The 27,069-nt window shown below is 44.4% G+C and overlaps 1 protein-coding gene across 1 annotated transcript; it reads left to right on the top strand.

The window, feature by feature from the left end:
- The first annotated feature begins 1,491 nt into the window (after nucleotides 1–1,491).
- Nucleotides 1,492–22,646, top strand: LOC119380748 (phospholipase A1-like). Its single transcript, XM_037649002.1, has 7 exons — nucleotides 1,492–1,495; nucleotides 3,984–4,061; nucleotides 5,876–6,015; nucleotides 7,920–8,237; nucleotides 9,117–9,369; nucleotides 20,421–20,615; nucleotides 22,358–22,646. The coding sequence occupies exons 1-7, from the start codon at nucleotides 1,492–1,494 to the stop codon at nucleotides 22,618–22,620; spliced, it is 1,251 nt and encodes a 416-aa protein (XP_037504930.1). The 3' UTR covers nucleotides 22,621–22,646.
- Nucleotides 22,647–27,069: the final 4,423 nt, after the last annotated feature.

Below are 27,069 nucleotides of genomic sequence, written 5' to 3'. Positions count from 1 at the left end.
AGGCCTGCATCTGCAAGACACGCGACGTGTGCCCCACTTTTACTTTTAGCAGCAGAGTTTGGTCATTGATACCGCAAGGAATTGACTGCAGTCATCGATCTGAGGGCTTTGTTCGCAGCACGGTGAAATACATCAGGTAAGAGACTGTGTATACTATTTTCCTTTGCGGGGAAAATTGTGGAAATAAGTGTGGTGGTGACAATTCTTTAAGTGAGACTTGATAATAAAAATATCGTTATTTTAGGAACTCAGAAACATCATTGAACTATTTTTTTATTTCTTCTTTGTACATGAAGTTGAAGCTAGCAAAATATAGCTAACAACAGATTCGTACTTAGGAATGACAGCGCAGATAAGTTGTTGGAGACGATGACGTAGTTCTCGCCACCAAGGGTGTTCTTTGGCGGTAAATCAGCGCATATCAGTGAGCCACTGGTAACAGACACTCACTGTTACAGCCAGTATACTGTTACAGACACTCACTCTTACAGACACTCACTGTTACGAGGAAGAGAGAAGAGGCTTGAGACACACGAGCGCCGAGTCCTCGTCTTGCGCGCTTTTAGTCTCTACCATGGCTTACCAACATGCCCAAACAGTGACCTTGGTATTCGAAAGTCCGGTGTTTTTCTTTCCTTGAAGTGGTGCAAGCACGCGATAAAGTGCCAGAGCAGTGGATACATCCAGTTCGCGACTAAAATTTTGTCATTAAAATGCTATACCAGTAACAAAGCTAACGTAAGGTGCATTAAAAAGCAAACTGCCACGAAAAAAGACAGAAAAAAGACAAAAAAAAATGTCGCGACGGGTCTCCAAGTTAATTTTAACCACTCCGATTGCTTGTCGTGCAATGAATTAAGACTACAACTAAAGAGACCAATTGTTTGGACCCCTATCGAAACGCGGGCCTCCCCGACCAGGAACTGAAACTTGCGACTTTGACGTACAGAAAAAGGAAGACAGCAGAAACGAAAGAATCGGGGAGATCAGCCAGAACTGCTGCCCTGCAACGGAGAACGGATAAAGCAGAGCTAGACGTGAGGAAAAAGGGAGAAACGACAACGTGCGAACGCGCAATAACGCGCACGTGAGTGTTGACCAAGCGCCGGGAAAAGCCATCGCACATACCTAGATAACTTTGGTAAACGTACCAGTGCATTTGTCGCTTTGTGGACATATGAGGCCTGAAGTTGTGGTCCACTGACAGGTCGATTGTCTAACCAACTTTTAAGTAAGCGCACAGAGAAAGCATTTGGAAATTGAAGGAAGGGTGTTTACTCTCGGAACACACTCCCCAAACCTCGCAGAACACGAGGCCTCAGGCCTTATCTACCGCGCACCTGGCGACAAAAGCGCTTGTGTACATATATGCTATAGGTAAGTGAACCGTGCGGCCTATTTTCGCCACCTGGTCAAGACTCACAGGTGCGTTTACGTACATTCCCACGTTGTCGTTGCAAGTGCGAACTGTTGCAGTGGTTCCGATTAGAAATGGGTAAGTACGAGTGAAACCCAGTACAGTATAATCGAAGCACGTGACTTAGAGCGGCCAGCTTAGACCAAAGTCATCACCGTAATGTTTATGCTTTCTTTTTCGCAAATCACTACCACACCACGGATGAATACTACCATGTAGGGCGATAGCATTAGCACCTAACTGGCCCCAAATTAAAATACAGGCATGAGAGAGAGAGAGCGAAAGAGAGAGAAAAAACAAGTTAGCAACGAAACCCATAGGTATTGTATAGTTTTGGAGTGGCATACTTATATAATGACCCAGATGGCAAACTAGTGCGTCTAGCTAGCTTGTATTGCCAATATGGGAAATACCATTTTATAAATAACGTGCGTGAAATTAGTGGGGGCGTTAATATCGTGCAACATTTTAATCGTATACAATCTAGGGTTTAGAGAAAGGCCTTCCGAACATCGAATCGATCTCCACATAGTTCATTGGCACGATACGTGCATTTAAATCGTGCAACGATGACTGTTGGATTTAGGTGGTTCCCTGCAAGACGATATTTTTATCGGAATAAGCTTCATAACAGTGGCGGGCTCGTGATTTCCTGTTAAGGCCATTGTAGTTTATGACACATGAAAAAATTACTACCTATGGCCAAGAACAAGACATTATATAGAAGTTGTTTGCATGCCAGATGTTTTTGCAACTTTGATGGAACGAAAAAAGAATACATTAGTATACGCCATCAAATTACGAGACCAATGAAACATTGTTCGCAGCCTTATTACGTTCCTCGCCCTAATTTGTGAATCGCGATTAGCTAGCTAATTACATTCAATTTCGAAAGTTTTAAAGCATTGATTTAGGGCATAAAGCCCTATTCGAAGAGTTCTGGGGAGTCCTAGAAAGATATTGTACAGTGTTTCTATTGTTTTTTTTAAGAAAGAAAGAAAGAAAGAAAGAAAGAAAGAAGGAAAGAAAGAAAGAAAGAAAGAAAGAAAGAAAGAAAGAAAGAAAGTAAGAAAGAAAGAAAGAAAGAAAGAAAGAAAGAATGAAAGAAAGGAAGAAAGAAATTATATTATTAAACGCGGAGAAGGGGATGTGGAGAGAGAGTGATAATAAAACAAGAGAAAGCAGGGAGGTCAACCGGAATTGTAAAAATGGGCAACTCGAAGAGGCAATACATTCAGTTGACCACAGAAACAGTCTGTAAGCTTTCAAGTGGGCATTGCAAATCAGCAGATACCTGATTCACATGAAGAATTATGCGCCGCGAAAGCTGGTCATTCTGTTCAGAACGTGACTGTTATCTCAAGTTAAAGCGCAACACACATACCTTCGTTTTTTTTTTTTTTGTCATCATAAGTGCATAAACAGAGCGGGTTAAATTGTATATGACGTTGCTAAAACCGAAGGTTCTTGCGGCGACGCTTTTATTTCGTTATCAGAAGACATAGTTTATATCGAAATTAGATCTGTCGTCAGTAATAACGTTTATGTTTCGCTTTGCGGGATAACCTTGCAACGACTCTACAAAAATGAACTCTAATTAATCCTCTAACGAGATGGAAGTTCTAGGGGCACCATTATCTCGTGTTCCCGTTTCAACCTAATTGCCATGAAATATTTTGATTTGGTTTAATATGCTGGAACAGACATACTAGACTCTGTGAAACCTTATACGCATAAAGCAATCGACATCAGAGAGAAATTAACCCGAAACTTGACGCGTCGTGCTACTACCATACTTTTCTTGGTTTGTAGGTAATCTGTAAAAAAAAACAAACAAGAAAACCCGAGATTGTGCCGTGCCACGAATAAGCAAAGCAATATAAAGTTATTACTGAATGTGCACACGAGTATAGGTGCCGGTACACGAAGAAAAAAAAGACTTTCTCAGATGTATGCCAATCTCCAAACTGATACTTAATCTGAAAGGCAGTAAAGCTGTTAAGCGAGTTCTCACAGTACTAAGAATGTTTGCTGGCTCGCGGCTTCCATGGAATGCATCAGCAGTTGCTTCTACGCTTCAGCGTGGCTGATCTTAGTGACGGCTCCCCCATCGGTTGCACAGCAACACCAGGCGTCAACCTTCACTGTCGCACCCGTACACAAGCTCCTATAGCAGAGCTCCAATGTACAGCCAATACAATGCGACGCGACGAGCCAGTATTAAATGTTACCGGTCTCAAAAACTACGCATATGGGTCGTTGTCTATTCGAACGAGGTTACATTAATTTCATCATCCCTCTTCCAACAGATTTCGGAGCACGTTAAATTCCATTTGAATTTTATAGTGACCGTGCCGTGGCACACTGACCCGCAAAATCCATTGTGGAGCTTTTCTTAACTACTTTGCAAAAGATAATCGTACACTCCCTAACCACGCAAGTTTCAGTTACGAGTGCACCTTTTGACCGAAACAATGCCTTATCCCGTTCTTCCTCGGGCCAGTTGACTCCATACGTCATTATGACTGATAGCCACCTTCTCTATGTATATCTCTTTGCATCACAGGGGAAATTCAAGGCTCGACAGAGGAGATGCTTGTCCCTTTCTGGAAGTTCGAAGTAATGCAAGTCAGCTGGATATCCTGTAAGTGATGAAGCGCCATACAGTCACTTAACGCGCGAAGAAGTGCCATTTTAATCTGCATTGCGACTTTACTCTCAGGTGATGATAACTAATGCACACCCCGCAAAACAATAGACAGAAGAAAGCTTATCTAATAGATCAGCCCACAACGTTCAACGTTCAAAAGCACTGTAAAGCAACGCAGGTGTGCATTATCCATCATAAGCGAAGCATGTTGCATAACTATGCACGAACAAAAGAACGAAAAGAACGCACACAAGTTGATTGTACAAACGGAATGCAGCTGAAAATAATTTATTTGTATCGGTCATTTAATCTTTCAGCATCTTAGCGCATCTTGGGTACATGAAAGAAAATATAGTCTACTAATTACACGGTATGAAATGAGTGGTGAAGGGCAGGGAGAAGTTCATGCCGGCTAAATTAAGCTACGAATTAGCTTAGTTGATTTTTCTTCATCATGCACTGCGCTGAGTGAAAGCTAGATAGGTTTGCCTATGACACAAATAAACATAATGGACGAGGGCGGAGGTCACTATCCGTCCACGTCCTTTGTATTTCTTTGCGTCGTGAATACTCGTACTCAGTTTTCACTCAGCTGAATGCAAAACAACTGCTAAGTTAAACCAAAGAGAAATATTGAAAATCCTTGTAAGTTCATATGGACGGAATAAACTGCAGGTTCTTATACCAATATTACAACTACGATATAATTTTGACTTTCGCAGCTTTCGCATCGCGTAAAAACTAATTCTTGTACCATCGCACAGTCCCGAAATTATAACGCGATGGAAATTTGGAGTTAAACAAAAAAAAAGAAAACGAGAAAGTAGGTATCCTGTCACTCATTCCATGCTCAGTTTGTATGACATTGCAAACATTTCCAAAAATCAGTGAAAAAAAAAACTATAGGCGACCTTAATGTTCCATTTAAGTGTCTTTAGAGCCGTTAGGGTCTATAGACCCTAGCGTTTGGTGAACTTTTGCTCAAGTGGGTAGACATTAGAGAGAAAGAAGGCTGTTCTGTAGTGGGTATGTGCCATCTTGATGGCACATACCCACAAGAAAACAGTCTGCTCTTTCAATGAACTCATTCAACTAATTTAAGTGCACTCAACGAGTTGAGCTGCGCTTAACTCTGCGTGACCTTTGTAATCAACTCCGGCAGCTTTCTGCCGTGGTGCCGAAACGGAAAGCAGAGGCCACGTAGAAGCGCATGGTTGAGATCTGCTCCACCAGCTGCCGCGACGATCCAAGCTGTTCACCAAAAAAAAACAAAAAAACATTCTGCTTTTTCAATGAGCTCATTCAATTCATTTTCGTTAGTTATCCTGACAGGTAACTGCTGCTTATCTTAAGTAAACTTGTGTTCCAATATCATACATGTATGTATCAACTCTTAATTTGAGCCATTAGCTCCTTTTTATATGAAGAAGAAGAGCAACTTTATTAAAAAAAAAAAAAAAAAAACGTCTGGCGAGTCATTCGCGGATTTGGGCGAATATCCCCGCCTAGGGGTCGGCCACGAGCCTTAATATTTTTTTTTTGTTTTATTGGGGTTTCGTCCTATTCGAGCCAACGCTCAACTTCTGGTTGGCTGGGGGCGAACTCTTTTATAGTCCTTGAAAAGAGAGAGAGAAGAGAGAGAAAGACAGGGAGGTTAACCAGAAGAATTCTCCGGTTTGCTACACTGCACGTGGGAAGGGGAAAGGGGATGTAAAACAATTAAAAAAAAACATAATGTGGCTAGGGGCTAGCGCCATAAAAGAACGCCAATGTGGTCATACCTTTTAACCCAACAATCTCCACGCAAGCGGGACCAAGGTTTCTGGTGACTGTTCTGGCAACTGCTGCGGCCGTTGCTTCGTACGAAGACTATGCTGAACTTGGGAAAAGCAAGTCTGACGACGCCGAAATAGTCAAAGCCATAGACTACGAGACTAAACTTGCAAAGGTGAGTACAATGCTCCCTAGATGCAAGCAGTTTCCACGCAACCCTCCTGTATGGAGAGGAAGCTGGTTGAATGACGGCCATCCACCAAGTAGTGTGGAAGCTAAAGCGTTTAATAAGAACAGACACTGGTCAACCATGACAGCAAACTATATAAACAGTGCAAGCAACCGGCCAATTACTAACAGCTGTTATGCGGAGTGAGAACTTTTGCGAATGTGACCCATAGCCTCAATGAAGGAAAGAAGATGACTCTTAAGGGCTCGTTTTCTTTGTTAGACACAAATATTAATGAGAACTAACAGACAATAGCGCCAAGGAAAGTATAGGGGGTGTTGTCTGTAGTATTTAGAATATAAATGTGAAGAAAGTAAAGTGGACGAAAAGATAACTTGCCGCCGGCAGGGACCGAACCTGCGACCTTCGAATAACGCGACCGAACCTGCGACCTTCGCGTTATTCGAAGGTCGCAGGTTCGGCCTCTGCCGGCGGCAAGTTATCTTTTCGTCCACTTTACTTTCTTCACATTTGTATTCTAAATACTACAGACAACAGCCCATAGCCTCAATGTAAGTCACGCAGGACAAAAGAAAAATCAACATGCTAAGCATAACGCGACTTGGTCGGACAATTTCGATTAAGCTTTCGAGAGAAAGAAGGATATACTTCCAATAACTAAGTGATTACCTGTCACATTGACTCTTCGCACTCAGAGGCGGTGCTGCTCTGCTCTTTATTGTAATGTTATCAATTTACTCGAAGCCCAAGACGTGAACTTGTTCTTTTTTTTTTTTTGAGATTGTTTCTGCTACATGAAATGGGTGCACGCAACTCGATCTTAAATAAACCTCATAGAATTATATTTCGTTAAATATCCAAACCAGAGAGCAGTTCATGGGACGCTTGAAGTGATAAGAAATGTCGAAAGCGGAACGTCTCTGGCATATATAAAAACGCACGACATACATAAGGCATAAGTGAGGAAGGCGTACTGCTGAGGGAGGCATTTGTGGCCCTGAGGAAAACAAGTCACTCTGTAGAAACCTCGGCTACAGAGACATTCCTTGTTCGACGATTTCCAGTTAAGTGCTCTACGATGGTAACTAATGCATCTACACTATTTTTGAAATGTTTATTTTTATTAGAATAGTTTATGCACATATGTAGTGGCGCCTGTGCTTCTGGTGAGAAATTCACAAAGCTGTTCACTTATAAGCGTAGGTCGGCAAACTCACTCATGAGTCGACTCGCTCAGACTCACTCAGACACAGATTGAGTCCGGGTGAGTAATATTTTGGTGAGCTTGAGTCCGAGTGAGTCCGGTTGAGAAAAATTTTGGTGAGTCTGTGTCCGAATGAGCCCTAAGCACGAAATATATTTCTTGAGTGAATATGAGTGAACTCTACCTTTTCTTTTTTTTGCCGACCTATGTTTATAAGTGTAAGAAGCCATTGGCTCTTCCTCCCCCTCCCCTTATATCGTGACACAGACAGGTGGCATGGGTGCGGCGCGAAATTTGATTTTTTTTATTCTGAACAATCAGGCATAATATGCGTACATCATGTCATTTCGAGACATGCAGGTATAGCAGTTTGATGACCTCTAGCGAGAATGAGGCGAAGAGGGCCATGTCCCGAAAAAAAAAAAAAAATCTCGTGGAGGTGTAACTGGTCTATTTCAATCTGTTTCAGTCTGTTTCACATTTTTGTTTAGTATGATGCAATAATTGTCGTGACAGGCGTGCCTGTGCCCGTAGGGTGTATAAACATCCCGTTCTGATGAAAGACGCGTGTCTCGTAGAGTGTAAACGACGGACTTTTTTCTCGCGCCTTAACGAGTGAGTAAAGGTACCAACAAGGCTGCCAGTATACATAATGTAGACGTATCGTCTTCGAATTCCCTTTCAGCAACAACGAAAGAAGATAGAGCTACTGCAGGAGGAGACCGTCTGTTACACCGGCGTAGGTTGCTTCTCCAGGCGGGACCGCATGACTCATCCGATAGCACTGCCGCAGGACCCGCGAGACGTGGGAACGCAGTTCCACGTGTACAGCCGGCGAAACAACGACATTCCGACAGTGTTTATGGAAGCGGGGCCGAAGTCGATCGCTTCCTATGCTCATTTATTCCGGGAGCCCAGGAAGTTGGTGGTCCTCTTACACGGATTTACGCAGTCCGTAGGTTCTCGGTGGCTCCATTACACCAAGGCAGCTCTCCTCGAAAAGGTAAACATTTTTGTTTTACATTGCGAGGGAATTTCAATCCTATTCCGTTGCCTCTTAGGTGTAAGGCGACGAGACAGATCTGGTAACTGTTACGTTTTTGATTTGGCGCGGCTCCATACTGCAGTTAGAGCACACTTTAGAAGTGACTGGTACGTGTGTTTAACCACGGAGCTGTTTAAGCGCAGCTGTTGTAGGCAGAAAACTCGGCGGGTATGCGCCACATAAAGCTGGTATGTATCGAACAGCTCCTAGCATAGCATAGCCATGCATAGTGGTGGGAAAGGGAAGTGAGGGTGACGAGGAGGGAAAGGAGGAGGGGAGAGGGTAAAGCATGGCATGGCCTAGTATATTATAGTTTATGCGCCACAAACAGGGGGGTATGTGCCAAGCAGGTCCTAGCATAGCATAGTCAAGCATAGTATAGTATAGCAGGGGGGGGGGGGGGGGAGAAAGTGAGGCTGAGGAGAAGTGATGTGAAGGCAAGGAGGAAGAAAAAGGGGAGAGGGTAATTCATGGCACAGCCTTGTATAGTATAGATTAACAACCGGATGGAAGGGAAAGGAGGAAAAGAAGGAGAGAGGGCTCCATAGAAAGACATAAACAAAGAAGTTGCAGGAAGAACTCAATCTGCGTTCGCCAGCAGGCGGCTCTTGCTTGCCAGCTCCGCTGTTTACTCAGATTTCACAGGCGTGGAATTGGCTTCAATTTCTTTTTACAAGCACTATGGCGACGAACTGTTAGAGAACTTGGTTAAAGCGCCTAGAGTGTTTTTGTTGTTGCTGACTTGCCTTTCGGATAGAATGCCTAAGGCTAGCATTTCATATTCATTCTTGATTGCCCTGTGACTAAGGCGCTCGGCATTGTGAACGCGACTCGTAGGAGGACGCCAACGTCATACTGGTGGACTGGGCCAACGGCTGCCGCTCCCCGAACTACTTTGCGGCCGTGGGCAACAGCGCGCTCATAGGGCGCCAGGTGTCGCTGGCGCTGCAGTCATTGGTGAACCAGTTTCCCGAAACTGTCGATCCGGCCAACATCCACGTAATCGGCTTTAGTCTGGGCGGCCAAGCGTCCGGCTTCTGCGGCCGCCACTTTCTCAACACGACCGGACGCAGTTTGGGCCGGATCACTGGTGCAGTATAACTTACATTCCGCTTGATAAGCAGTCTAGGGAACACGCCGTCACAAAAGTGCAGCGCCAGTGCAGTGTGCAGGTTGCTATCGCGATCTTATATTGTCTTCCTATTATTCAATCATCACGACAGGCTGATATATATCCACTCGCTCTCGCGTACCAGTGGTACTATAAATCGTTCACTTTCTGCTATAAAAAAAAAGAAAATTACATCATCTCCCGCTAAAGGGGACCATGAGGCGATGCGAAGCCGGAGCACTTGCACAATTGCCTTCCGTTGGCGTTTGTTGGGCATGCTACCGACCTCGAGTCGTGGAACGCGAAGAGGAAAGCGCTGGACACATGGTGCGAATTCTTTGATAACGTATATGAAGTTTCACTCGGACCACAAATGGCATGCTGAAGGGAATCGCATTGGTACAGAATTGTTACATTATCTTGGCTCTGTCCTAAAACAAGGCCTAAGGAGGGAGATGTACAGTACCATCCACTATTGCATACAGCGAGCGAGCGGCCGGCTTTGCTCGGTGGTTGCGACGTCTGACGTAGTGTGCCCAAGAACATGTGGGGCCTAATCAAAATGCAGACCTGTTTTGCACAGAAGAGAGAGAGAGAAAGGTTTATTGTGGCAGAAAAGCTGAGAGGTCGGCCTGCATCAATTTTCTTACCTGTTACTCAGCGTTAGGAAAGGGGAGGGGTTGGGAAAGAGAGGAGGGAGAAGGTGTTGATGATGATGAGGAGGAAGGTACAGGTGGAAACGTTGAAAAATGTCCTTGTTTAACCGAATATACACTCGGCCTCAGGACGCTTGCGGCATCTCGATGCCAAATAATGATGCGTTTGGGCTGATAGCTCGCGTCCGACTTTTTCACAACAAACGATGCGCGTTTTCCATCTGCCCCGCGATCCGCGTTTCACGGGAAAAAATTATAACCTCGGGTAATGCGCACAGCCGGCAAAACAAAGGCGCTTACATTTCTGATTTAAAGCAACGTGAACCGATCTGGATGTCTATTAGGCAGCGCATGGTCCTGGGCACACCACGTATAACCCCGCGACCGCCGCAAAGTGTCGCCCCTTAGACCAGTGCTGGGCAGTATTAAATATACATGTACCTTAGATACTATCTTAGATAGTCTTTGGGTATCTTGTATCTGTATCGCGGTACGTCTCGGAAAAACGAGTATCTGTATCTGCATTTCCGACATATTCAGCAGTGTATCATCTATCTTAATATACAAGATACTGCTATATAAGCAACACCGTGCGAAACAAGAAACGTCGGCTGAACTGCGCTTCTTAGGCTGATACTGCTGCTAGTAAGCCACTAGAATAAAAATAACACTGCGGCATTTTTTTTATCTTTCCGCCAGAGTGCTCCAGTGAGCACAGGCGTTTAGGTATACGCGTCCACATTGGTGGGATGGAGTCACGTGATGGCGCTCGAGCCATCTCGACAAAAAGAAGCGCGCGAACGTCTACGCGCAGCCGACCTTTTGTTTTCTCGATGTTTTCTTTCTTTTTAGTTGTGTTGATGCGATGTCATTTGTTCGTAGAGACGGCACTTTGTTGCGTACTCCGAAGCGTGAGGCGCGTTCTGCTCAAATTCTGATGCTGCTATAGTGTCCTTATCGAAGTTTGTCTCGCGTAGTGCTTCGTTGCAGTCTGCAGAATGCAAGAATGTTGTTGCTTTGCGTCTCGCTGCTTTCACACATCAGCGATTTGAAAAATCTCGTGGATGTAAGCTTCAATTACATACGACGAGGTTCACCTATATGCCGATGAGATTTTCACAACCGCCGCACCACCGGTGCCTATGCTAGATGCAATAGAACAAGCACTTACGTAACAGAAGATATTTTGGTGTACTGTATCTTTGTTCTTCCGGCTAAATTATTGAAGGAGTCATTTTAGTGATAATTTGACTGTTAGCACAAGTACTCTCTATGCTGTCCTCCGCTTGCACCCCACACATTACCTGGGGTATAGTGTTTGCTCGTCTGTTTATGTAATATGTCTTTTGTAACCCGCTCCTAAATTCCTTCTCTTTTTTTACTATCTTCTGTTTACTATATCTTCGTCATTGCTACTATTTACATATCTACATTCCATGTGAGTTTACTGTTATGTCACGACGATGTTGAGGACAAAGGTAAAATAATCTGAGCGTGCCTAGAGTATACCGCAACCAAAATTCTGATTACGATTTTGTGAAATGGCGAAATTAAGCGTTATAATAATGGAAATTATAAGAAAAAATCTTAAAGACGTTAGGAAGGGAATTTGAGAGACATATTACCAAGTACTGCGTTTTTCTATTGTCTGACCTTAGCACCTAAGTTGACGATACATCATGCTCAGTTGTCATAGATTTTAGGGGTGCCGCCTGTATTGTGTTTATACAGGGTGTTCCCCGTAACTGGAACCAAATATTTACAATGAAGTGGTTAACCTCAACTGAACCAACTACATGGTTTACCGTCATGTGCCTCTCGTCTTGTACTTTTATACATCGCTTAATTTGTTAATTAACAAAGATGAATTGTGCAACATTTCTGATGTTACCTTTAGGGCCAAGTGCATTTGTTACGTTGTAGAGGGCATTTCAAAACAACCGATCCAATTTTTTTGTGGAAACCTACATGCTGCGTAGTGTTTTTTTCTTTCGTTTAAAGAAAGCCGGAGAAATATGACCACGTTACTGCCCTCGTGCGCTACCGTACTGCAGCGCTTTTAAACGTGCTTCGAGAGCGACAACCGGCGCGTGGACCGTAGCGACGTGAGCGGCCGCCGCTCTAGGCATCGGCTCCACGGAGAGTCCACATTTCTGGCTACCACAAGCAAACGCCATCGTCCCTGAGAAGCGATAGAATGACGGTCCGCGCGCCGGTTGTCTCGCTCGAAGACTGAGAGCGCTGCCGTACGATAGCACATGAGCGCAGTGATGTTATTTGATTTCATATTTCACGGGCGTTCTTTAAAAGCCAGGATAAGTTACCACGCAACATAAAAAAAAAAAGACTGAGCAGTCGTTTTTAAATTCGCTCTATGACGTGACGAAGCGCACTTGGCGCTGCATAATTGCCCTCAGCTCATTAACCAACAAAAATACTATAACGAGCGCCACATGACGGTAAACCATATGCTGTTGGTTTCATTCAGTCGCGATTAACCACTTGTTTTTTTAAATATTTGGTTCTGTTTACGTCAAACAGCCTGTGTACCTACTGGCTGTGATTGTTTAATACGGAACCGCCTTGCTATTTTACTTAGACATAATTGTTTTCCTTTTGTAGGTCATCGTAAATTTTGTTCTATTGTTACAAATCAGCAGGTATACAAGCAGAGCTAGAATTGGCAACAGTGTGAATAGCAGTGATATACTGCGACGCTTTGTGTCCCTACGATACGTCTGAGACGTTTCTGGGCGGTTCAACTCCTCTCGGAGAAGAAAAAATGGTAAACGATTGCACGTTAGTGAATATCTTGCTAACGAACGCTTTACGCCAGCAGATAAATAGAATATGAAAAATCATTGCACTTTCATGCCCTCAATGAACTGTGAGCGCTGACTCTGTTGTTAGAGTCTTCACACGATGCATCACAAAAAATATTGCTATCAGCATTGTTGCTGCATGCTCTGCAACTGTCGGGTGACGCTGTATTACGAAAACGGTAATACGCTTACGGACAAGGTGAGACTGCGCAGCGGCGTTTGCGCCATCGTGCGGAGGCTTTTTCATGACGTTTTTGCAAGTAGATGACAACCCGCTAGCTGGTGGTCAAGTAGAGCAGCGACACCCATCAGTTACAAAAGTGTCAAGCAAAACCACTGACAACGCAGCGTACAAAGAGCTGTCATGATAAGCAGCCAAAAAAATCCCAAAAAGTCGTTTCAAAATGAAACTAGTATGCTCTGAGTACTGAAAAGACAGAACTTTCGGGATGCGCAAAGCTGGTCGCAGTTGAGAAATTTTGAAGTAAACATTTTGTACATAGGTCTTTGCTGCTTCATCATATGGATCTAAATAGCGAATTTGTCAATGTATCGAAGTATCTTACGATACGATCGAAAAGTATCGCATCGGATACAATAATTCCGGAAGTATCTTGTATCTGTATCTCAAATACTTCTTGTCCGAGTATCTCGTATCGTATCGCGACACAATTTCAAAGTATCTTTGCCCAGCCCTGCCTTGGAGCAAAGCCGGCTGCTCGCGCGCTGTACGCAGGGGTGGACGCCGCCGCACACAACTTGAAAACGAACGGCAACTAGATATTTCATTTGAAGGTGGACATTTTTTACACATAAGTAATTATCAATTAGCTCAACCACTCCTTTCGACTAACAACTACAAACCAGCCAAAAGATTTAATATTCCATTTTCATGAAGACATACGCAGGGACTGCTGACACAACAATGTTTTCAGTTTGTGAAGCTGCTACAGGAGTCATTCGGTGTAACTTCATAGCTGAACGCGCTGTAAAAATTTAGACGAAGTGCTGGAAGAGACGGCACACGAATACAAACAGGTGATGCGCGAACTGACAACTGGTTCATTTTTGGTAGCGGCCTTATGTACGGGCAGAAAAAATAGACAAATAAATAAAATAAGAGGGCGAAACAAAGCAACAACACATCAAAACCACACAACTTAGTTAACCCCACCTTGTGCACGAGCCTAATTATATTTGTGCGCTCACAGCTTTCGAAAATTCAGTTTATTTTTTGACAGTGTTATCAAGGGCGCACCCATATGCCACTACTGATGTACACGTACAAAGCCTAACTTTTCTCAGTCTGATCTTTAGATCAGGGTAAACCCTTTGTGTCCTGGAATCGTGGTTCGCCCGTGCTTGCCGCACAATGTGCAGTCAAATTTCCGGAATGAGTGATCTGACTACAAGAATAGTTATGCTTTCGATGCTTACCTTTGACACACCTTCCCATTTGGTCAATATGCCTCCCGTCACAGGATATCGGGATACCATAAACTACACAACTGGAACATTCAACAAACTTCTTTACACTTATTTACAATACTTTTTTTTTTACAAATAGCTTATCCCCCACCCCCACCCCTTTTCTCGACTGTTTTTCAAACCTGTTGATAAGGCGCATGCCGGCACGGAAAATCAAACATTTGTCTGCTAGCGCATCGCCCTGTTTGTATTCGTGTGTCGTTTATTCGAACACTTTGTGATGACAGCCCTTTCAGCTATAAATCGTTTTTTTTCAGCGTTCAGTTGCGAGTTTGTGAAGTAGATTTCATGTAAACTGTCAGGGTTGTTCTAAAAATAAAGTGAAGTTACGAAAGGTGATTAAGGGCGAATAAATTGAACTTACGATTCTCATCGTTGGCAACGAACAGCGAGATTGCCATATATAGCAATGCTTTCGGCATTTTAGTTTTAACATATTCTGTAATTTTACGTGCCAAAACCACGATATTAGCTGCACGCCGCAGTGTGGGTCTCAGAATTAATTTCGAACACCTGAGGCTTTTAACGGGTGCATAAATCTATGTACAGAAACATTTTGCATTTCGTCTACTTGGAAATGTGGTTGGAAGTCGAATGTGTGCCCTCGTGATTAGCAGAGCAACGTCAATGCCGCGAAGCCACCACTGTGGTTACTTTGGTCATTTCATCTCTGAGGCCAGGCGTCCTCTCGGAGGCCCAAGCCCTCTAATTTTTACAAATGGTAATTTTGATTATACACTGAGAGTCCTAAGGCGACGTCTGTGGAGCGTCGTACCACATGAATTTTTCAAATCAGCTCATTATCGAAGTAATTAGATAAACTTAAGTTGATCGCGTTGACAGACTACCAAGAGGCGAGCTTCGCTGCCGAAGTAGACGATTTCCTTCCGTTCGCAAGTAACATTCTTTGCCTCCTCATATCACACACCTGAATGTCGTCGTTGTTCCTCATATACTCTGCGGAATTACGTCATACCCACTACGGGATAACAACACACTTGAATTTCGAGCCCCGCCTCTTTTGTTAATTTTTTTTTCTCCCACCGTCTGCTGCGCGGTGCACTCTCAGTAGCGGTATGGCGCGTTCTACATCGTACGATTTACCGAGGTCATGGACCCTTATCGGTGATGTTACAGGGAATGCTTCTTACGAAGAGGCATTCGCGCTCTCTCGCCGGGCACAGGGCTCCCAGAAACGAAGAGCTCTAAATCTATCTATCTATCTATCTATCTATCTATCTATCTATCTATCTATCTATCTATCTATCTATCTATCTATCTATCTATCTATCTATCTATCTATCTATCTATCTATCTATCTATCTATCTATCTATCTATCTATCTATCTATCTATCTATCTATCTATCTATCTATCTAATCTAACCGCCTAAGTCTGGATGCTCTCGTGATTGCCTCCTTAGCTTGGTGTAGACCAAAGTTGGCATGGGATGGTAAGAGGGTTTGATGAATATGACTGTCTGGTCATGACATGAATAACATGAAAGTCCTGTCGCTTACGTCGTCAAACCCTTTCCTCCAGACACGTGGGGACATACCCGTATACCACGGGCCACGGTAAGCAGGTATGCGCCACAGGTAATTGAGTTTATATTTTCCCAGGAACGGCCAGTACGGAGCATAGACAACTCCTCGCTGATTGCTTCGCATCAAACCGATTCCCACAAGGCGTGCGATCTGCCTAATTTTAACGCGATAGCGTTAAAGAACTCGTTTCACAGAAATTCCGGTGTCGGCGTCGGTGTCGGCGACGGTGACGGTGTCGTCGGTTGTGAGCGAAAAATTATCATCTCGTCCGTGACCGAAAAATCGAGAAAGATGCAAATAAAGTAGATAATGAAAACCTTTGCGTTCGATTGAGAATCGAACCCAGGGCGTCTGCGTGGCAAGCAGGTGTTCTGCCACAGAGGCACGATATTACTTGAAACTTCTTCGGAAAAAAAAAAAACACTATATGAATGTCATGAAGTGAAAGTAGTCTCCCTAACGCATATAATATTACGTGGCCGAAGCGTAGAATTGCGCCAGGCGTCAAAACATGTGAATTGCGCAATGAGTGGATGTTTTAAAAGCACACCCATTACAAAGCGCTAAAACACATTTAATCATCATCACTAGCAAAAGTATCAACGGAGTGAAGAGGTACGTAGGTTCGCGTGCTGCCTAACAGCCGCGAAGTGAACCCTTCAGTGATTCGCAAAAGGAATAATTATGGTGTAGTGGACACTCAACAACTGTAATTGCAGTAGGCATTCTATGATACTTTGAAACGGCCAATGTTACGCTACAGTCGTTCGTTTCCTTACAGTATGGTTAAGGCATGCACTGAGAACCGAAGCCAGGCTAGCACTTGAGAAGGCGATCCGCACGGGGCCCGATTATGCTATAATAATAACATCTGGGGTTTAACGTCCTAAAATCACAATATGATTATGAGAGACGCCGCAGTGGAGGGCTCCGGAAATTTCTACCACCTGGGGTTCTTTAACGTACACCTAAAGCTAAGTACACGGGCCTCAAACATTTTCGCCTCCATCAAAAATGCAGCAGCCGCGGCCGGAATTCGACCCCGCGACCTGCGGGTCAGCAGTCGAGCACCATAACCACTAGACCTCCGTGGCGGGTCCGATTATGCTATCGCGTTCTACTCTTGAAGGCGAAGCTCAAGCGTCCTCCAAGTTTTTGTTGTTGTTGTTTTTTATTGAAATAGAAAATAAATGAAGGAGTTGCCACCATTGCTTGGTGACGGCTACGCATTTCCACATATAGTTGTCAGGACAGAAAAATAGTTGTTGTTGCTGTCGCTGTTTTTTGCGTCGTTTACTTTGCAGACGCGATTGACACCCCGTTATCGACGCGCCGCGCTTGTCTCCCTGCAATATCCAAAACTGGTGATGAGCTCTTTAATCTGCCACTGACACCCAGCTACAGGAATGTCCGGCGTATCTCTCGTCACAGGACAATGACAGCAAAGAGACAGCCTCTAACGCACTTGTATTTGGTTTTTATGCTTGATCTTGCATCTGCGTTAGTTCATCCTTACTAAGTTGACTTTGTGTGAGATACGAAGCAATCCACGACATGCAGAACAAAAGAAGTGCGATGTTTGTTGCTAAAGCATAAGAAAAAGAGAGAAATAAAAAAAGTCACAGTTTCGCCGCAAGGGCGAAGCAATGAATGCGATAGCAAGGAACTAATGCTATACGAAGTGAGGCTCGCCAATGGATACTCTTTGAACATCGCTTTTGTTGCAAAGGCGGCCGAAGCAGCGAAGGAAACTAGCGTGCTTCAAGTGTCGAGCTGTGACACTTGATAGTTCGCGCTCATCTTCTGTTTGTTCGTTTAGCGGCGTCCCTTGAGATCGAGTGACTTTCGTACGCTCCGTAACATGAGCGCGGACATCACGGTGAAAGCGCGAAACATCCCTCTTCCCCTCACCACGAGAAAACCGCGCGAGCAGACAGCGGATGGGCAAGCTTCTCCCATGCGCAAATATAAGAAGAAGCGAGCGAGCTCACCGACGACTTTTAAATGCGCCCGTCGGGCTCCTAGCGCCATCTCGCTGGTAATGAAGAAACGCTTATTATCGCCTGCTGTCTCGGAGTCCGTCCAGCGCTAAAGGGTGTGTATATAACGCTCGCCGTTAGCTACGTGGAGGATCTGCGTTTCGTGGCGTAGTGGATAGCGCCGCTCGCTGCGGAACCAGAGGGCCCTGGTTCAATTCCGCGCTTCCGAAGCATTTTTCTGAATTATTTTTCTTTGGGCCTTTTATATATATATACATACTTATACATATACGGTGCATGACGGCGGCGACGGCGACGGCAAAATCCAGCCGAGACTGTCCATATAATTGCTATCGCAATAAAAAATGCTTGTTACAGAATCATGCGCACAAAGTCACTACACGGAAGAATAATTGTACCCGCAGCGACTTGGGCGAACCTTGAGAGAAATAATTTACGTTCGTTCGCGCGTCTTCGTAGTGGAAGAATATGAAAGACTGTTGTAGTTGAACAAAGCACGCAGTTGCCAGTCATAACTGTGTGTGCATTTGGGTGTCTCCTTTTTTTCCTATGCGGTTTCATTTTGTTGTTTTTAAGATTACAGCTAATCAAATAATTCAAGCGATGAAGTAATCATAATTATCCCCCCACCCTAAAAAAAGAATATAAAGAAATAAACAGAAAACAGCTATTTTTCAGGGCATAGTGCTCAGAAACGAGAGGGAAGTCTGGCGGTGCGGAGTGAGGCGGCTGAAGCAATGACGGCGCCCTTTTGAATGCCAGTGTTGTGATGCTTTCGAATGACGTTTTTTCCACAAGTAGAAATTATAACTGGGAAGCTTTAGCAGGCTTTGTTCATACTTTGAACTTTGCTCTCGACATTCCGACCTATAGTCGGTTGCGACCTATAGAATAAATATAAGCTCCGCCCACGAGGCCGCACTACACGTGTTTTTTTTTTTATTTTGCGTGCCTCCGCGCTGCAAAGCAAGTAGTTCATGAAAAATCGGCGAGTGTGGTGATCCTCAAGCGATATCATTGGTGTACCCGCGCGATTTCAGAAACACATGCCGCGTTGCAACTTGTCGCTGCCGAAACAATGGCACGCGATAAACACTCCAAGCGCCTGCCGCTTCGCTATACTTCAAAAGCGGCACAACCACAAGCTTCTACTACATCGAATTACGACTGGTGAGAGGGACGCTGAGGTATGTGCGCATAACAGTACGAGAGACGCTTTGGCAGAAACAAACATGACAAGAAAGTTTGATGACGGCTACCGGTGCAGCGGTGCCTCGCCTTTCGTCTCAGCAAAAGACTCGATGTTGTATTTTTGACTGATTCTTATTAACCTTTACGTCATAGAAAAGAGCGGCCGCGATCGGACGCGCATTTTAACCACGGAGAGTTGTACATTTTACTTTTCATTCTTAGACTGTCACCGACAACAGTACTTCATTTTTCTGCTTAGTTCATCACTAATTGACTGTGAGCCTCTGGCTCTAAGTCACTCATTGAAAGACTTAGAGCCTGGGGCTCAAAGTGTTTTTTTTGTTTGTTTGTTTGTTTACGTGAGTGCGAGAAAATCTTTCCTATCTAGAACTAAGACAAAAAATCTGGCAGTAAGCGAAAACAGAAAACAGAAACGTTAAGGCTTGTATTAAAATAATGAAATCTGTCCACACTGACCCAATCATGACAAAATTCCAGAAAATGTTGCTGCTTTTCTGTAAAAAAAATAAGTTTGGTATGTTCCTTTGCCCTCAACTCAACAATTATACCCGGAAAGCTTTAGCAATTTTAACAAGAACCTGCCACGAATCATTTATTCCCAAGACCTCCCAGAAAAAGAACCACCCTCCCGGAGCAGTTGTTGCTATCAAAGACAACTCAAAATTTCGTTCGGCCATATCAGACGTCATCGCTCCCGGATTTAATTAGCCAGTCTATTTTGCTGTATTAAATAGCCACTTTCGCTGTTCTGTTATCATCTTAGGTATTCGTTTTTTACCCACTGCCCTCTGTCATACTTCGGTCTTGACGGTACAATAAAACGCAAATGAAGCTGTTACCTAGAATGAGCGAAATAATATTGCCGTAAACTTTATTTTCTGTATACCTACGTGAAGTGAAGAGTATGTATAGCACAAAGAGAATAATTTTGTTTGGCAACAGTGAGTAATTATATAGGATGCATTATATATTTGAAAAGTTACCGCTCGACAAATTATGGGGATAGCATTTGAATAAAGGTCATTGCGTATTGAATACTCGGCGTGCTCGTGAGGTTTGATAAGAGGCGTCAAACGCCCGGCGCCAAGGGAATTACTGGAACTCTTTACCGACTGCTGTTAAGATTTGCTGATTATACGGAACTTTTCTTGATATTGCCAAAGAGCTTGTTGACGTAGCCTAGTAGTTTTCAGGGGTTCTTGTAGTGGCCGGGAGTTCTCTCAATGCTTTTCCCGCGAAGTTTTACACTTGCAGAACGGCAAGCACCTTACACGAGCGGTGAACACTGTGTGCCTCGACTGCGCAGCTCTGGATCCGGCGGGACCGCTGTTTGAGGAGAGCGATGTCCACGTGAGCAAGGCGGATGCGAATTTTGTGGACATCATCCACACCAGTTACGGGTGGAACGTGCTCAAGGGGGACCTTGGCATGCAAGCTGCCGCCGGCCACGTGGACTTTTATCCCAACTTCCAGCAGAGGCAGCCTGGTTGCGACACCTTTAGTGCGTATACTCCGATCTAGCGATAGCGCGCATGCAAGAGCCATTCTCTTATCGCCTATCACGTCTTCCGGTCGCACCAGTGAGGTCACGTGCAAGGCGATGAGTGGCGCAAGAACGTTACTGCCGAACTTCGGGTCTTGTCGATCAGCTCCCTTCGCTTCAGCTTTTCGGTGGCATACAATTTATATCAACGCTTGAGAACGCCGGGGGACGAGTGACCTGCCCTTGCGGAAGCGATAGGAACAGTAAATACCGATGTATTTATTGTTGCTGCTTACGACGAAGCTTTGCTTCGGGTGCTCTCATCTAAGTACACAGGGCAACCATGAAGGTATTCTCATTCACAGCCACTGCACCGATCTTGATTAGGTTTGTTGAATCTAAAAAACAAGCTAAAATCTAGCAACTGTGGGAAGTAAGCTCTCTTCCGAGAATATTGAAAAAAAAATTGAAATTTGCAACAAATCAGGAAACTCATATCAACTTAAGAACTCTCTAACTCAGCAGTTAAACAATAACAATTCTGATAAGTGCACCTCGAATTATATAAATAGCGGCCGAATTGGTGTAATATACATTGCTTTAAAGTATACCACTAATTTCTGAGCAGAAATTTTCAATTACCCACGTAAGTACTGTAACGATTTCATCTGATGTGTAAATTACAATAAAAATTCCACTCTGGGAGATTCAGTTTACAAAACTGCGACAAATTTTGGCGCGGAGTTACGGATTTGGGAACATCGTACTACTGTTTCATCTAACTTACGGTTGTTCGGCAAATTCAAGGTCGTTAATAAATTTCCCTGCTTCATAGAGTTGCCAGAATTCACTTTCTTACTGGCACAGATGTCATTCAATTCGGTTCAGCAGTTATCTCATCAAAGTGTCACTGCATTCACATGTATTTCAATATGGAAACTTTAGTGGTTCTAGAGTTGGAGCTTCCCCTAAAGGCAGTGGTTCTCAGTCATGGATGTTTCGGGGACCCCTTGTGGACCGGTGGAAGTGATGAGAGACCCCTTGCAGTGAGAGAAAAGAGGGGGGGGGGGTCATAAATTAACAGAACACGCAGCGTGAAATAGGTGCCTTTTATTTCTCCCTAGCAAAGAATATAGCCAAACTAAAGTGCCACGCCAGTTCGATCTCTACAGCTTTTCAGTGAGTTTTGCGGTCTGCAACCACATTCAACCTGTTTCTAGCTATGTTTGCTCTTCAAATATGCAAGCATACAAAAAGTATGCGGGCGTGCATATGTCGCAGAAAACTGCAACAAACGCTTTACAGCCATAACATGGAGAAGGGGAAACATAGGCCACCCACAATGCAAAGGTCTTATGCGGTGAAGGGTCGCTGTCACGGGACATATAAGGTGTCTACAAAAAAAAAAAAAAACGTTTTTTTCGAGGATGGTTTTCGCGGACCCCCCAAAAAATGGCTTCGCGGGCCCCCTGGGGTCCGCGGACCCCCATTTGAGAACCAGTGCTCTAAAGGGTTGAATGTTTCAGAAAGAGAGTAACTTAAAATCGAAGAGTGGAGTCAAAACTTCTCGTTGCGAATTTGCCAGTAAGCTCGTGAATTTAAGCTTGCGCGCCAGGATTACGGATAAACTGTTCTTTTTAAGCGAGCACGGGAATCATACTTTTGCTCACAGGTTTTTCTTTTTTAGTTCACCATTTTTGCTATTTAAACCAATGCGGCTGCGGTCAATCGGCTCACACGCCACTCTCGTTTTGTTGCAGGTCTTTCATGCCGTCACCGTAGGGCGCACATATATTTCGTCGAGTCCCTGCTGTCTGAATCGTGCAAGTTTGTGTCGACTGCATGTCGGCCGGGCGCTACCGACCTGCAGTGTGACCAACTTCCAAGGGGCGAAATGGGCTACGACAGCGAGAGTGCAGCCGGACGTGGCGAACAGTTCCTGAGAACGAACAGCGAACCACCTTTTTGCCTGCCAGATGAGTCGGGCAGTACAGCACTCCGGCTCCGCCGAACAGCAGCCTGAGTAATAGAACAATAAATGAATATTGCGGCCGTATAGTAAAGATCTCATGAGTTATGTTCACGAAGCAATTCTGAAATCTTGATAGTATCTGCAATGCTCGTTGAACGAATCGCATGTGACCATTTGGGCGGGGTCATGAATAGCGAGAAGTTCCACGAGAACTGTCGACGCAAACGAGACAGTTTATGTTTATGTTTGCACCTATATTTATGTAAATATAAATTTATGTTTGCACCTATATGGCGCGGTGCAACTCACTGTCACCAAGTTGGTTACGGCGTAATTAACGCAAGCAGTTATGTCCAATGATACGGGATCTGGCATTTTAGTGGGATCTGGCAGGAATTTGTCATTTCAAAAAAAAAAAAGAACAAAAAAAAGAAAACAAAATACAGCACCTGTATCATAATTTCAACCTCTTTTCTATTGTACCGTCGTAGTGACGCGTGTTTCTATAAATATACTCTACCCACACATCTAAGCTCATTTGCTATTTGAAAGAGCAGTAAGACAAATTTGAATGGATGGCCTCGAATCTTGCAAATAGTTGTCGCATAGGATGTTTTGTTGATACGGGTCCAATGGTTTTAACCCGCATTTGAACGTTGTATGCATGAAACCTTTGGAGTATTTCATGTCCGTTACCGAAAAAAGAAAGAATGAGTTGAGTATTTGAAGAAAGTATTGTCAGACCCTTTAAGTGCGAAGGTGCGATTAGCTAAATGTTGTCAAGAGTCATAATAAGACATTATCTTTTCAACGAATAAAGGTCTTTGCAAGAGGCGATGCTTCACGGCAACGTTTAGTAGCTAAACAAATTATAGATATAATTTCCTGGGCTCAGTAACGCGTATCATTCGTATAACTTCCATTTTTGAAAGTATCTACAACAAACCTTGGCAAGAGGGCAACGTTTCTGACGAATGGAAGACAAGGCGATTGGTTCCACTCCTAAGGCAAGGCAAGTGCTGCGGGGGAAACACAATGGCACGAATTATCCTTGGACGCCTGAAGTGGCGTCTTTAACACTACAAGATCTATCCAAACTCCATGGATGGTTTTCGACGTGACCGGTCATGTATAAACAATGTTCTTGATCTCGTTGTGTACGCCCAACAGCAAAGATCACGAAAGCAACTACCTGCGCCATTGTTGTTGGATGTAAAAGGCACATACGATAACGCACTGCATGAAGCTACTCCCGGTGCACTTGAACTGGCTGGCCTTGGGGGTCGAGTTTTAAAATTGATTGCTAGCTGCATGGCTGAAAGAGCATTCTTTGCGTCGGCCACCGGCCCAACCACACAACGCTATACCTGCCGAGGCGTTCCTCAGGACGGAGTTCTGAGCCCTGTACTATTCAATCTCGCTTTGATTGAACTTGTACAATACCTGCCAAATACGATCAAGATATCCATATACGCAGATAACATAACTGTCTGGACCTCAGCCGCAACACGTCCTCAAATACGTGCCAGACTTCAAAAAGCTGCAACTTCGACAGCGAACTATGGCATTCATACGGAAACCAATCACACCCTATTGCATTTCTATTGATGGACAGACGAGGTCTTATGTCACAACCCATAAAGTTCTGGTCATAGTCGTTCATAGAATAAAGCGGCGTGTTGGGCAAGAAACACACGGACGGGAAAAAAACGACTAGGACGAGCGCTGACCTTGTTTTTTTTTTTTTTTCGTCCGTGTATTTCTTGCGCTGCAGTTTCTCAGACTCATTTATAGAAACCTCAGTAGGAACCCACGCACGGCCTATTTGAAACAGCGCCTGACGGGAATCGCTCAGCTGTTCAAAGTTTCTGGGTGGAATAAGATGGGACATGTCGGTAGACGCAACGTTCGAAATGTACAAAGCACTATTTCTCGGCTTCGTGAGATACAGTCTGCCTGTACTAACCAACAGTTGCAAGAGAAATCTTCGCGTTCTGTAGGCTGCACAAGCTCAGACACTCAGAGTTTACCTTGGTCTGCCAAAATGCGCGTCAACAGAGGCGACTATTGACATCGCCTGGGAGCAATCGATACGAACGCACATTGCGTTGAAAGCCTTGGGAGCTCACATTATACGTTTTGCCCGAGCTCATTGTCACTACCTTGCAACACTGCCTTCAGAAAGACCTCAAGGATCATTCTGCCCAACGATCTCGAACTATTCCGCCCACCTTCCGACAGGCTGCAGCCCCGCCTCTAAACCATCGATTCCGCCTCGGTATTTTAATGCACCTCAGTGTATCGGAATCAGAAAAATTGTGAATGGAAATCGCCTGTCCTGAAGCAGCTATCTCTGCTTCTACTGCATGAGAGGTATACCGACCACGTGCATATTTACACCGACGGCTCAACGACTTCAAGTAGAAAACAGCGCTACGAGACGGAACGAAGAAAGGGCACAAACACGGCGCTGACTATCAACCAAATGTGCTTTTATTCCACCAGTCCGCATATTTATACTCCACCATGACTAAAGAAGGCATAACAAAAAACCAGAAAAAAACGGTCAGCCTGCGCAAAGGCAAGAAAAAAATTTTTAGCTCGACAGAAATGTTATCTCCTTCGGAAGCAGTGAAATCGAGGGGAGGCTAACACATGCCTCGGCTGCCAGCCAGAATGCGGCTGCCAGCCATCTTTTAAAGATACGAGTTTCCTATCAAAGTACTATGACGAACGTGCGCGTCTCGTTTCTGAAGGGTATCACATTTGTAAAGGCGGCGAGGCATGTGTTAGCCTCCCCTCGATTTCACTGCTTCCGAAGGAGATAACATTTCTGTCGAGTTAAAAATTTTTTTCTTGCCTTTGCGCAGGCTGACCGGTTTTTTCTGGTTTTTTGTTATGCTTTCTTTAGTCATGGTGGAGTATAAATATGCGGACTGGTGGAATAAAAGCACATTTGGTTGATAGTCAGAGCCGTGTTTGTGCCCTTTCTTCGTCCCGTCTCGTAGCGCTGTTTTCTACTTGAAGTCATGCACCAACCAGCCCAAATCCGTACCCTACTGCGGCTCAACGACTTTCCGGTGTTCGTCCGGAGCATTGGTTGTACCAGCGAGATGTATAACCATCAGTGTCAAGACAGACCACCCAACGACATCGACGGCTGCGGGACTTGCAGTTCTTCGCGCTGCACTTAGTGTTGTAAATCGCGAAAAACCGCAGCGATGGTCGATATTCAGTGACTTCAAGGTAGCCCTACAATCTTTGTTATCAGCCCTGCGGCATAGACCCTCAGAACAACTGGTATTCGAGATCAGATACCCCTTAAAAAAGGAGATTTAGAAAGTCTACAGACTGTCTAAATCTATTTTTGTAAGGGACTTAATTCATACTTCATTTGATAAAGGGCACCACATAACATTTCAGTGGTTGCCAAGTCACTGTGGCGTAATAGGCAACCAACATGCCAGTAATGCTGCTCGATCAGCTCTGCAAGGCGACAAGGAAGAGGCTATGTCCCTTTGAAGGTCTGATGCTGCTGCGAAGCTTCGAATGATCACACACAACATTACGCACTCTACACTGAATACAGCAAGTAGCCAAAACTATTGCAACACCATCTGAACGCTTTGCTTTGTTTTGGAATGTGAACTGGACTCCGCTGAAGAGAGGTCACTCTACTATGCCGATTATGGCAGGGAGTACCTTTCACAAAGTCATTTTCTTTTCGTATAGGAAGGACCGACAACGCACTTTGTGATGATTGCGGTATCGAGGAGATTTTGCAGCAGATCTTCTGTGACTGTCTTCGGTATACGCTGTGCAGAGACGATCACTCGCGATCGCTCTAGCTCGCCTTGACCACATATCGATGTCGCTAGCAACCATCCTGGAATGTCATCCTTAAACGTCATCGAGGATGAAGGCAACGAAGGTATTGCTAAGATTTTTAAGGTCAGCAGACTTGCACGAGCGGCTTAGACTGATAGTTGAAATCAAGGCTCGACGGACACCCGTCCGGTCGGGAAGAATCATTGAATAAAAAGACAAGGACACCGACCACAAGAGAATCAAAATGTATTGACGTTTCGGCACCCAGACTGATAGTGATGCCGTATACCACAGAAACACTGATAGACTGTGACGTTGCGTGTGTGTGCTCTCTGTACTCTTCTAACTCCCTCATTCCATTCCCCAGTGCAGTTAGCATACCGGTTATTCTGAACTGTCTAATATCCATGCCTTTCGTCTCTCTCCCGTTTTCCTTCCTTCCGTGAAAGTCTACGATCGCTCAAGGACTATGCTGGCGTCTAGGTATAGAACATGAAACTTGGCAAATCATAGAAGGAAGCCCGATAATAACAAGAAATTGCCATACAAATAGGTGACAATGATAAATAAACCACTAAAAAACTCGCCACATGAGTATATACAAATAAGTTTATGTTAGTTGCAGGACTGAGGTAAGTGAGCTACGAACACAAAACGCAAATTTTCCTCCGG

This window comes from Rhipicephalus sanguineus, chromosome 1 (assembly GCF_013339695.2).
Source record: "Rhipicephalus sanguineus isolate Rsan-2018 chromosome 1, BIME_Rsan_1.4, whole genome shotgun sequence".
In the NCBI taxonomy this organism is placed as follows: domain Eukaryota; kingdom Metazoa; phylum Arthropoda; class Arachnida; order Ixodida; family Ixodidae; genus Rhipicephalus; species Rhipicephalus sanguineus.
The sequence above is the reverse complement of the archived record's forward strand: the minus strand, read 5'-3'. Positions and strand labels throughout refer to the sequence as shown.

Bases quoted from the DNA above. Each gene is read 5' to 3' on its own strand.
- LOC119380748 (XM_037649002.1), top strand. The intron at 4,062-5,875 runs GTAAGTGATGAA...TCTCCACGCAAG, and splicing joins GCAAGTCAGCTGGATATCCT to CGGGACCAAGGTTTCTGGTG. The intron at 8,238-9,116 runs GTAAACATTTTT...CGCGACTCGTAG, and splicing joins AGGCAGCTCTCCTCGAAAAG to GAGGACGCCAACGTCATACT.